The 13291-nt window shown below is 42.4% G+C and overlaps 1 protein-coding gene across 1 annotated transcript in view; it reads right to left on the reverse strand.

The window, feature by feature from the left end:
* tns1b (tensin 1b) overlaps positions 1–13291 on the reverse strand; it is a gene marked incomplete at its 5' end in the record, with an annotated part of 180343 nt that overhangs the window by 151377 nt on the left and 15675 nt on the right. Inside the window, 3 exons of the mRNA XM_084311394.1 lie at positions 5439–5555; positions 7836–7901; positions 8079–8208. Of these exons, the coding sequence (XP_084167520.1) occupies positions 5439–5555; positions 7836–7901; positions 8079–8208 (313 nt within the window). The remainder of the gene's footprint in view (positions 1–5438; positions 5556–7835; positions 7902–8078; positions 8209–13291) is intronic.

Here is a 13291-nt window from a genome sequence, read left to right on the forward strand (position 1 = left end):
GCTTTATATACTCTGATTCCCCTACTATCGATGTGGGATTGTTCTGAATATTCCTGCATTTGCCTGTCTTCCCCGTCGCTGTTTGCTGTCTTTTGCTCTCCAGGACTTTCGTGGAGAATCCCTGTGGAGAACCTGGATTCCCCGTTCGGAGCTGCGCCTCGTTATCTGCCCGCTTTACGCGTTGCGCTCTGGTGAGTTTTTGGAAACAGTTCTTTTTGGATCACTAGTTTTTTGTGTGTTTGTGAAACACCGAAGAGATCCCGTTTTTGTTTATACTGTTCTCACCTATTTTTGTGTTGGATTTACACTTTGGATTACCGTATTGTTTTTTCTCTGGACTCTGCTAACTGGGTGTGGTACACCGAAGATCAAGTCACTTGGATATTTATTGGATCAGTCACCTCTCTGTTTCTGTTGTGCGCTGGGCTAACTCAGATTTCTCTCTCTCTCCGTTTCCACCGGGAGTGAAAGCTGGGAGGATCTGCAGAGCGGGCTTCAGACGTCACAAGCTAATTCCTCACCACCACCTACTGGGAGAATCTGCAGAGCCGCAACAATCTTCACATGCCAGATTCCCCGTTTATTCGGTTGCTCAACTTAATTCAATCTTGTATCTCTGAAAATAAATACGCCCTTGCTTTGGCTAACTCTGAAACAACTCTCTCTGTGCCGTTGCGCTTGAGGTCGGTTACAAACCCTAACATGTGGCAAAGAAACGAGACAGTCAGTCAGTGTCTAGTCTACAAAATCTCCACACTGGGCTCTTAAAGGGATGTGAAGTTACAAGGGTGAATGGTTCTGTTATACAGAACCCGCTAAGTCCCTCTGCGTTGTGATTTGCCCGTCCTACTTCCCTTGTACTACTTTCAAAGACCAGGAGACTGGCCTTACTTCACGGCGGCTATGCAGGAGAATGAAGAAGGGAGTGTAGTTATTTCAAAAGTAGTGGTTTATTAAAATCCACAAAGTTATACAAAAATGATCTGTTTCAATCAACTGAGATGTGCTATAATATTAAGGTACCGAAAGCACTATGCTGCTTGCCCTTAATATTAGTCTAAGAAAGCAGTTTAAAAAGAATAACGAATTGTTGAGTGTCTTTGTTCTCTGCTGACAACCAAAGATTCTGTTCTCGTTCCAAAAGCTTCTTCTCTGTGTGTTCTCCTCTGCTCGCACCGTCCTCTGTGTGAAGGTGGGGTGTTCCTGTGTCCGTTCCGTTTTCGTGTGTGTGTTTTCTTCAGTCACAGCACCCCCCTTTTTATCAATGAGGCTGGAGTGTCTGCGTGATGTCACAGGAGTGACGTCAAGAAGATGTTTTCCTCCAATCACGGGCTCTCTAAGTTTGAATTTGAACTAAGGGCTGTCCTTTGGAGCCCAATAGCTGTTCTCCTTTGTTTCCAATCAAATAATAGCTTTACTGTCTAAATTTACTTTATAGTTTTGTTTTACAATTCAAGATGTATATTTTTGAATCGGGGATAACCAGATGAACACATAGATACCATTTTTTACTCAAAACAGCTTTATACTTGACCAGAATCACAGTCTTTTATCATTAATTCCACTTATATAGTTTTCTAATCATTTTCTTTTAACTTAAATCAATATCTATTTTATACAGTTATTATTCAGCACTTTGAGTATTTTCCAATGTAGTTCAGAAGTGGCTTAATTTCAAACTCTGTGATTCTTAATCATAAACATTGCATATTTCATATCATTAGATTCAGGATTATTACCACAACATAACAGGAATATTTTCAGTTCATTGTAAGCTAATTTAAGTATAGAAACAGACATTTGAAAGTGTACTTGAGTTACTGAAATAGTGAATCCTAGTCCCTCCTCTGCAGCTGTTCCAACATGTCGTGCTCACAGGGCCAGTTTAACAGATAACACAGATATGTGACTCTCCCTCTATTGTCTTCTTGTTGCCAACAGTTGTATGTAAATCTACCTTGTTGTGAGCCCAAGTCTCTGTAAACACACACAATCTATGAGCTAAGTCACTCTAGTCAAATCAGGTTTAAACTATATTTGATTGCCAACCTATTAACCACTTATTGTTTAAGACTAAAAGTATAAAGATTTACAAAGTTCCTTAAACTAGGGACAACCATCTGTTCTATTTTATTGCAATGTAGCCTCAGGGCCTGGCCCCCTGTGGTTCATGACTGAAAGACATCTTTTATGACCAATCCTTATGTTTACTTAGAACCTTTTCTATTAGGAACATTTTCCAGTACATTTAGGATTTATGGTTTATCAAATAATACTACAGATGTATTCCTATTTCCTACTTACCAGCGATGTTGTTGATCGATAGAGTCCTTTCTCAGCACAATCCATGCTGTTACGGCTAGTGTGTGTGTGCGTGTGCTGAGAAAGGATCCTACCAATTGACAACATCATCGTATGTAGGAAATGGCAACGTTGGAGAGTTCCAAAACTCAGAACTATCCCTTTAAGAGCCAAGTGTGGAAATGTAGTAGACACTGACCGACTGTCCCGTTTTGGAACAGGACAACAACAACAAAAACAACAACACTCTGGCTCACCATCACTAAGGGCGCAGCGCTGCTTCCCTCTTTGGGTGGTGGTGGAAGTATCACTGTGGTCAGATAGTGACCAGCGTTCCCCCGCCAGGAATGCTTGTGTCCAAGCTTGTGGCTGAACCAGGAATGTCTCGTACTCGCCGATTTGGAATCCTAAGAGCTGAGTAACACCGCACGTCTTGGTTCGCTGTATCCCTGCGTTCCACTGGGTCACCACAAAATGGATTTGTGAAATTGAACAGATGCGCCCCCCCTCCCCCCTTGTGTTATTAAAGGACCAATGCCTGTTCTGTGCCGAAAAGGGCCCACTGTGTGGCTGGCTATACTATAGGCAAACTAACCAGTGGTGTGCCAGGACGTCTGCAGTAAGAAAGCAGGTCTTTGTCCTCTCGTATCACAGACTAAGAAGGGTCTGGGGGAAACAAAAACAAATGGTATGTGTCCTTCTCCTGATCTCTTCCCCACTCCCTGTGAGCAGTGCGGCATGTATCACTAATGTCATCTATAGGATACTAATACAGAATAATGTGGGATATGCTTAAGATATTTGATATCTGCGTCACTGTTTATTGACAATGGAGAGCGACAGAAAAGATGGTAGGAATGAGATGTGACAAAGTCAAGTCAAAGTCAGGATCACTGAATCTGTCCCAACCCACCATGGATCACTGAATCTACTATAACCCACCAAGCCACCAGGACGCCCTGTAGGATCTCTGAATCTGTCCCAACCTACTGAGTGTGGACAGGACTAGCCCCAGGATGCAAATGTTGAGGCAGCTTGAAGGAGACACGAGAACTGACCTACTGTATAAACAAACTCTGCCCTCTTCTCATAATCCTCCAATCACAACTGATTTGTCACGATCGGTTTGTAAAATTAGACGTTGCTTTTCATGATGGATAGGTTGTTTTGAATGACTCAAAAACCAACCGTTTCTCAAAAGTCTCCATTTCAGCCACTAACAGAAACATATTAACCTCTTAACATGCAGGCAGAAAAGTGGCCATTTCTGTTTTCGTTTTTGAGGACTGCATACCTTTTTTGAAAACCAAAATACTATACTTAACACTTATAGCACATGCATAATCCTGGTCTCTTTTGAAAGATAACATTCTGAAGTTTATGATACAATAAAGAAAGATCATTTTTAGTGCTAATGAAATAGAGTAACATAGGTCTGAACTTGAGTTGTAGAAAAACTTGTTACTCAAGTTTTTCTGTAGTAGTTAGTAGTCCAGGTAGTGGTATGGCTTAAAAAAAACTCCATTCAGAAATGAGTGATTATGGTAAACTGTGTACAAAAGAAAAACTCAGTTTTCTCATAGACTTCAATTCATTCGGCTGTTTTTCTCTTCCTGTTTTCGCTTGTGAGTTATTCACCTAGATCCCTGATTCATACATCTCCAGGTGGGGTATCATTGGAAAGCCACACTCATTGGCTACAACCCTGTCCAATACATTTCAAGATCGCCAAATGATTGACAGAACTAGAGCCCCAAGAGTCGGCGCAATACCATGTACTTTGCACAAGCCTCAGCTCCATTTCCCTTTTTGTGGAATTGCACAGAATCAAATTGTCACTCTCAATGAAACACCTTAAGTTCCACAGTTGACAAGCCATCGACTTAACAGCATGAACTGAGTTTGACCCTGTGGGGGATGATGGTGTGAACAAGCTCTCTAACCCTTTCACTGCCGCACTACCAAATGGTTAACCGTTTCACTGCGACAATACGGAAGGTTAGCCCTTTCACTGCCACACGACAGCAGGTTAACCCTTTCACTACCACACTACAGAAGGTTAACCCTTTACTATCACACTACAGACGGTTACAACTGTCTGTAGTGTGATAGTAAAGGGTTAACGTTCTGTAGTGTGGTAGTGAAAGGGCTAAACTCCCTCATTACTAAGCCCTGACTGAATCTCATCTGGGTCACGCACATCCCTGTTACTGAGGACTGCATGATTACATGATGTGTGTACGTGTGTGTGTGCGTGTGTTTCGCATTGAATAGTGCTGCTGTGTGTGTATGCGTGTTTAGCTTAGAGTAGTGTTGGTGTGTGTGTGTGTGTGTGTGTGCGTGTGCGTGTGCGTGTGCGTATGTGTGTGTGTGTGTGTGTGTGTGTGTGTGTGAGTGTGTGCATGTGTGTATTTACATTCATCCTCCTACTGTATGTGTGCTGTCATATCACGTAGTAAAGCGGAACATCAAAGCATGGTAAAGTTAAGAGATGGTGTTGTGGTTATTAAAACCCGGACAGATCCTTGCTGGCCAGAAGCCTTCCTCCTGTGTCTCCCCTACACTGGCCTCCCTCTCTGCCTTCAGACAAGGGGAGTGGACTGAATAACGACAAGAAAACACAGACTGATATCAGGGCCCATATTTATCACAGTTCTAGTGGGCGAGTAGGAGTACGGATATAGGATCACTGCTCGGGTCACATGACCATACCATATATATATCACAATGACTTATGAGCCAATCTTGTCTCAGACCAGCACTCCTAGTGTACTTTAAAGTGCTTGATAAATGCAGGCCCAGATCTCAGGGGGCAGCAGTGGCCTAAAGGTTAGAGAAGCAAGTTTGTGACCCGAAGGTCGCCGGTTCGATCCCCCGGACCAGCAGGAAAAATCTGGGCTGGGGAACTGAATTAATAACTCACTCCCATACCCTTAACACCAACCGCTGAAGTGCACTTAGTGGCCAACAGTGTCAGACTGTGGTTGTACTGGGCAGCTCCCAGGTGTGAATGTAACTGTGTGAATGTGAAGCAGGGTGTAGCTGAAAAAGAGCATCCGTGCTCAGCGAACCTACCCTGGGTAAATAAAGGTAAAAAAAGAAACATTTATAAAAAGTCATCCTGTAGAGTTACACACCTTCCATGTTGTCTTCACAAGGCTGGTTGAAGTTCTCGTAGGAGTCCCAGCGGATTAAGGGATCCTGGGTATTGTAGTCTACTAACACAGTGGGTCCATTCTCCAGGTGATCCATACCTTGACCAGAAATACAAAGAGTAGCGGAAGTGAACACCCCTTTATGGAAATTAAACCTGCACTAGGAACCTTTATCACAGAGTTCGGCCAAGTTACACCAGAGACGCACAGGATGCTGAAGCACCCGGGAAGAGCAACCGTTATCTTTTGGCGCCCATGTTAACCAATTGGACTGTCCATACCAGCCGCGTATGAACTGTAACCTGTTCATACGTAGCTCCACGGTCGGCTCGCGGTCTTCAGCGATAGTTTTGCTGTCTGGTCTATCTTCTCCGCGAGCTGCGAGCACCTCTCTACATGTGATTGGAACAGAGGAGCAGAATCTCTTGTTGACCGACGCAGATAAATGGCTTCTGGTGTGTAAAGCCAGGCTCCTGCTCGCTCAAGAATGGACACTTCACAGTGATTAGGTGTCCTGTGCGTCCCCGGCCTTAGTCTGAACAGGGGAAAACCCTCCCAAAAGCGATGCATGAAACACAGAGTCCTCCTGGTCAGACATGGCCAGTGCCGCAAAATCCCCCAAAAGCTAAAGAAGGATGGAAAATGTGAAAGACACACATGTGAACCAGTGGCCAAAGTTACCTTGCTTGAATAATTTGTTGTTGCCATTTTCTCTTATTCGTCATGTTTTTTCAAGATGCAGTTACCTCTAATGGCCACAAGGTGCCAATCTTTCATAGTGGAGGTTTAGCTATAGGAACCTATAGCATTAAGTTATGGTTGTTTACTTAATGCTACTAGGTTAACCACTCTCAACATTAAGTTATGGTTGTTTACTCAGCGTTACTAGGTTAACCACTCTCAACATTAAGTTATGGTTGTTTAATTAACGTTACTAGGTTAACCACTCTCAACATTAAGTTATGGTTGTTTACTCAGCGTTACTAGGTTAACCACTCTCAACATTAAGTTATGGTTGTTTACTCAGCGTTACTAGGTTAACCACTCTCAACATTAAGTTATGGTTGTTTACTCAGCGTTACTAGGTTAACCACTCTCAACATTAAGTTATGGTTGTTTAATTAACGTTACTAGGTTAACCACTCTCAACATTAAGTTATGGTTGTTTACTCAGCGTTACTAGGTTAACCACTCTCAACATTAAGTTATGGTTGTTTACTCAGCGTTACTAGGTTAACCACTCTCAACATTAAGTTATGGTTGTTTACTCAGCGTTACTAGGTTAACCACTCTCAACATTAAGTTATGGTTGTTTACTCAGCGTTACTAGGTTAACCACTCCCGACGTCAACGTTAGCTAAGCATATCACACACTGGCATTTCATTCATGGGGCTTGATGGTAAACGGGCTCGGCTTTACATTGACAGGACTATGAAAAGCACTGGGTATATGATTGTTTAATGCTTTTTGAGGAAATTGAGCTAGACTATTTGTTAATTCCCTTCCTGTTTTATCTAGCTGTGGTGGTAATGTTGTGGTGATCCACCACAGCTGAATACATGTAGAGGAAACACTGCTGCTACTTTATTCTCTCAGAGATCAGTGGGGATAGTTTACACGCCTATATGATGACAATATAATGTTTGGGTTAAGTCAAAAAGCAGTCATGATTTAATTACCTCCGCCAATGAAATAATGGTTTTGCCCTGTGTGTGTATGTGTTTGTGTTTGTTTGTGTGTGTGTGTGTGTGTGTGTGTGTGTGTGTGTGTGTGTGTGTGTGTGTGTGTGTGTGTGTGTGTGTGTGTGTGTATTTGCAGTGCTGTGATCATTGCCTGCCCACCATCTGCAGTTCATGCCACAGCAATGCAGTGACGTGATGTAATCTGCACACAACCTACAGTATACGTTAGTGATTCAATACACATTTCTGCAATATAAAAAAAACACAGGAATACTATACATAGTTCATTTTTGTATGGTTCTTAAAACCCTGATATGGAAACTCCTCACGTCTATCACTTGGCCTTTCAGATCCAACTATAGAATTTATTTACTGTTTAGAAACATTTGCCTACTATACTAACCAACACCTACATTAACACCACATTCAAAACATGTTTCGCTGTATATTATGTTAGCAACCCTGTCAATCATTTGAGAGAGAGAGTAATTAAAAAAAAAAAAATCAACGTAATCAAAGGTCATAGGCCCACTGACGTTGGCTCTACCGGCCAGGGCCATTCTTAGGCCGGAGCCATTCTCCAATTCCAGATTTGGCATTGAGGATTTTCCCTCAGTTATCTGTACTATTGTAACACGGGTGCAGAATAGCAATACAGCTAGAAAATAAACGTGTTTAGAAAATAAAGATGCTCACCATGTATTTTTTCTGGTCCAAAGGAAAAGACAAACTCCACTTTTCCGTACTCTGGAAATCTGTCATCTGCTTGTGGGAAAATAAAAGAGGTACCTCTTCAAATGTACATTAAATTAGACCAAAGGAATCCCTGAGCAGGACATAAGAGCCTAAATGGCCACTGTGTGAATATGGTCAATGCTTGACTATTGAAATGCTCAGGGTTCGTGGGAGTTCTTGGGATTCCCAGTGCAAAGCCCTTACCCTTGAACGTCTCGTCGAGCTCATCTTTGCCGAAGACGATTCCCAGATCGTGCACGGCACATGTGTGGAACTGCACCCGGAAGATCACGTCCCGCGAGGGGCTGCGGTGGCGCTTGTGATAGCACTTGAGCTGGATGGGGGAAAGGATGTAAATCAAGATTATAAACAGCCCGGATAGATGGAGTTCATTTGAATGCCTATTCATCCAGGATCGCATCTTAAAATAGTTTACGGCATGTAGTAGACGCGTCGTTAAAGACAGTAAATGCTGTGTAATTTCAGGTGTGTAGATGATCTGGATTGACTATAAAATGGCTGGTTATAAAAATATTTCAAACAGGATGCTTTTCTTTGTCTGAAGGCTTTGATTGTTGCAGCATCAGCAGCAGCATCTACTCTATTTTTCTCCCATCCCAATTCCACTGGGCCAATTCTCCCCTCCCCTGTCTTGAACGTTGCTCGCATATGCCCCCCACTGGCCAGTTCTAGGGAGGATAGAAGCCTTGCATCACGTGTCCTTCTGATACACGAGGAGGCAGCCTGTCACATCTTTTCACCTGCCAGCGCGAACTCTCATTGGCGAGGTGTAACGTGTGGGAGGCTCACACTACCCCCGCCATTTCCTGTCTCTGCTGTGCAGGCGTCCCCAACCGACCTGTAGGAGTCGCTGTCCACAACGTCCAGATTACCACCCATCGACTTCCACCCGCTAACTCTGCCAATTGAGTTAGTATGACGGCTGGCCCAAGCCGGAGGCAACGCCGACAGCCGGAGTTGAACCCGGTGTCTCTTGCGTTGGTGACGAGCGCAATGTCCGCCGCGCCACCCAGCCGCCTATTTCTGGGTTACATTTGACTGACATTGAGGTACATGGCCATGATATACCATGAACAATGCATTTTACGTTCTAATCTAGACATCAGCTCCCAGCAAATATATGTAAGGGATAATGTATGGCTACGAGGTCATTGTCACAAAATAATTGACCGACACGGAGTTTAAAATACCGAGGCGCCGCGCCGAGGTGTTTTAAACGTAGTGAAGGTCAATTATTTTGCGACAATGACCGAGTAGGCTATACATTATCCCGCTTATTACATGGCTAACTTACTAACAATATACCTAATTCATTTGACAAATCGCAGTTGTTCTGTGGCTCTCTCAGCCCAAATAAAGTGATTATTATTATCGCGGGCAGCCTCTGTTCTGGGCTGGCTCCGCTGTCAGTGCAGCCGCGGCAGGTGTTCTCTGATTTGCTGCACTGATGTGGGACATTATCCCGCTTATTACATGGCTAACTTACTAACAATATACCTAATTAATTTTACATCGACTCGCAACACTGGTTCAATCTGGCTGCGTTCTGGCTCCGCTCGTCGCTCCGCCCCCTGTCATCGCCGGCATCAGAACACCAGCAGTGTCTAATTGCACTGAAACAGTGTGTGTCAGTGGGCTTGATTGCGAACAGCTGCGCTCTGCGGTCATTATTGAAAAATCTGCGGTCATTATTGAAAAATAATGACCGCAGTCGGGGGGCTATTGACCAATCACAAGCAAGCATTTCGGCGAATGTGAAAACGCCATGTAATAATAGGTAATATAACATGCTTCTTAGTAAGTAAAATAAAAGTTACATAACGTACCGTTGCCTGGGAGATAATGTTTGTTTTAGTCTATGTTAATTCGCATGGGTGTGATATGAAGCAAGCAAAGCGTAGCATACTGTACATTATACTGGAAACAAGCAAAGATTGGTTTGATTTTAGTGAGCTTCATATGTAGTATAGATCATTTCAAACTGGAATCAAGTACCCAAGCTACAACATCACAAGAAAATCCATAACAGTTTATCTTTGGAATGTGACTTCTTAATAACAGTGCCATCGTAAAAAAATAAAATAAATGCAATGTAAAAAAATGCATCATAATTCAATTCAATTATCACTTCTATTCACATAATCCACATAATCTCCAGCGAGTGCAACATGCACCATTTCTGTGAAACGGTAGTCAAAAGCACAACGGGCACCATCTCTGTGAAAAGCTAGCCAAAAGCACAACGTTCACAATCTCTGTGAAACGCTATAGCCAAAAGCACAACGTGCACCATGTCTGTGAAACGCTAGCCAAAAACACGTCACCTTGATTCACAACCCAATCCTGCTTCAGTGCGTTGGCTCTGTGCTAGAGAAAGCATTTAAGGCACTTTTTATATATATAGCCCCGTAAATGTATGGCCCGTCTCTTCCCACAAAAAGCATTATTATCCAGACAATTGGTATCCACGCAAGCGCCCTATAAAGCCCCCCTAAATCCCCACACAGGAAAGTCTTCACTCTCCCCCTGCTGTGCCTTGATGACTATGCTTGACCTGGACATATTTTTACAAGGACCTCACATTTACAGATACTCACGGAATATTTAGCTTGAGCCCGTACAAAACATTGCCCACAAACCGGAATGAGGTAGAAACATGTACTGTACGCCTGTTTTGAAATGTTCTGAGCAACCGAAGTACTCGTACGGTTGCACAGTCAATCCAAATGATCATCTGCATCATCTAAAGGCACGTGACCTCTTCTATCTTTAACTATGAACGCATACAACTTTCAGACATATAGCCTTAAGTCTATTAAGTCTAAAACATAACCCATCAGATAACTTACTCAGATGACTCCTATGGTTCAAGTTTCAAGTTCAAGTTAGTTTATTAATTGCCACAATAAAATACAGGTACTTTGCGGTGTTTTGTTCTGTATGAGCCCTTGAGAGTGTGCTTCATACAGTAAAAAAAAGTAAGTACAAAAAGTAAGTAAAGAGGAATATACAATACAATATACAAGTACAACCTAGGTCTAAGTATGGTGAGTAAAAATGAGTAAACAGTGAGGTACAATGCAGAAAATTAGGTACTTTAAGGTATAGTAAGGTGCAAATAAGGTATGAATGTAGTGCAAATCTCTTTAATAATAGATAAATATAATGTAGTGTTAAAGTGTCTAAAGTGAGTGTTAAGGTGAGTTTGTTTAAAAGTGAGTGTGTGCATGTGGATGTGTGTGCAATGAGTGTAGATGATGGGTTGTTATACATTTGTAAATTTATAAAAATAATTTGACTTGAGCTCGCAAAGGTTCTCTCTATATGCTAAACTGTCAACAAGTAAACCTCTCCTACCTGAACGACAGGGACTTCTGACATGTTACACCGTTTACCTTCAGCTCGAAATCTATACATTTCTAGTAACCTCCGCTGACCTGATGTCCACAAATGTAACAAACCGCTTGCGGGCGAAAGGGGTCCCTAAGAGTATTTAAGGATCTCAGATCCAAACAAACAGGCTTGAGGCTTGAGGGGTAGAGAGGGGGAGATAAGTCATATGTCCCGTGGCTCAGTGTGGCTTTACGGGATACGGTACATCTCACACAAGGGGTCTTTACTTGGAGAAAAACAATGCTGTTGAGCCAAGGTTTGAGATCATAAACAGAAGAATGACAGCACACAGTTCGGGCTGACCAAACAGACTGAGCGTAGCCTATGAGAAACAAGGGTCTATAGTAATTAGAACCATGTTTACAAAGAAATACTTTCCACAATTATCTATTTTTGTATAACAATGCAGTCTTTGTTGGTTTAGCGGTCATTCCGTGTACACGTGCGCTTAACGCTGTGGGAACACACACAGCAACATGTCTGTTTTAAATGTACCAGCGCTCTCCACCATGACTCAGGTCTTGTTCTCGGGGCATGGCTCGCAAGGTGCACGGTGCTCTTTACCGAAAGTATTTGATGACAACCAACAGCAAGCAAACACTCTGTCAGATGATGCATCGAGCAGAATCCATTAGCCCCTCTCGCAAGATATCTTGGCCACAGCATCCCCTGGCAGCTTCACAGGGCCAAAACAAAATGGCATTAAGCGTTAAGTGCACCTTTGGAATTCTCCATGCTGAAATAATGAGCCCCGAGGAGGCTTGGTGGAAGGTGTGGCCCGGGTGAGGCAGCATAAGCAGAGACGATGCTGAGGAGCGTAGTTCTTCTACCCGAGAGCACGGAAGAGGGACCTGCATGTGCTAAAATAATCTCTGTCTGATAGAAAAGTGAAGTAGCCAGTGGAAGGTGTGACTAGGATACATTTGTTCTTTTTATGGGTTGGGGGTGGGGGTGGGGGGGTCACGATACAGTACGTCAATGGGTTTTGTGAAGAACCCCCTCCAAAGGTTAAAAACACCTCAGAATATATCTTCATTTATACATTGTTAATATCAATCTTTCATATCACACTTAGACAGCATCTCATAGCCTACATTACACGTGCTGCTGGAGAGGAAGTACTCTTAGTCGCCATGTTGACATGTTTTACAACAGACATATTGCGTGCTAATGAGGGCTTTTAAATAAAGGACCTTACCGACCCCCGTCTACAGTTTTTACTGCCCTCTTTTTTCTCTATGAATAAAGACTACACAGTACATTTCACGGAGTACATTTTACTCAAACTGAGTACATTTGACTCAAACTGTGTATAAACAGTTTTTAGGAAAAGCATATTGTACAGTATATGGACCCAAAGTGAAACCAAAATGATTCCTCTATCAACTATACACAATGTAAGTCAGTACATCATCCATACTGTATATATTTCTGAACACATCTTGGAGACAGCTGTCATCAGCAGAGATACGTGTGGTGCTCTATTGCAGGGGTTCCCAAACTTTTCAGGCCAGGGCCCAGAAAATAAGGTGTCAGAGAGCCGCGGCCCAATGCACATCGTCAGGTTTTTTTTTTTTTTTTTTTTTTTGCCAGGCGACCGATTTTTTAAGTCAAATATCACTTCAATCCTATTAAGTTAGTTCAAGTTAGTTATTCATTTATATGTGCTATTTATGAGAGGGCTAACTTGTTGCAAAATAATAATGATAATAATAATAGCCTCATTAAAATACTATTGTTGCTTCGGTTGTTTTCAGCGTTTTATGTGCATAATCTGTTATTTAGTTTGAAATGTTCGTTGAAATAAGTAGATTTTTCGTTTTTGTTTATTTATTAAGTTAATATAAAACCATATAGTCACATTTTAGAATACAATAGAATAGAATTTTAGAATACAACTAGAAACACTGTCCTGGCCTGCTTCTAAGTTCAGTGGCCTGACAAAAAAAAAAAAAAAAAAAAAAAAAAAAAAACATCTCGCGGCCCACCCTTTGGGTCGCGAC

This window comes from Notolepis coatsorum, assembly GCF_963971535.1.
Source record: "Notolepis coatsorum genome assembly, chromosome: 3".
Lineage (NCBI taxonomy): Eukaryota > Metazoa > Chordata > Actinopteri > Aulopiformes > Paralepididae > Notolepis > Notolepis coatsorum.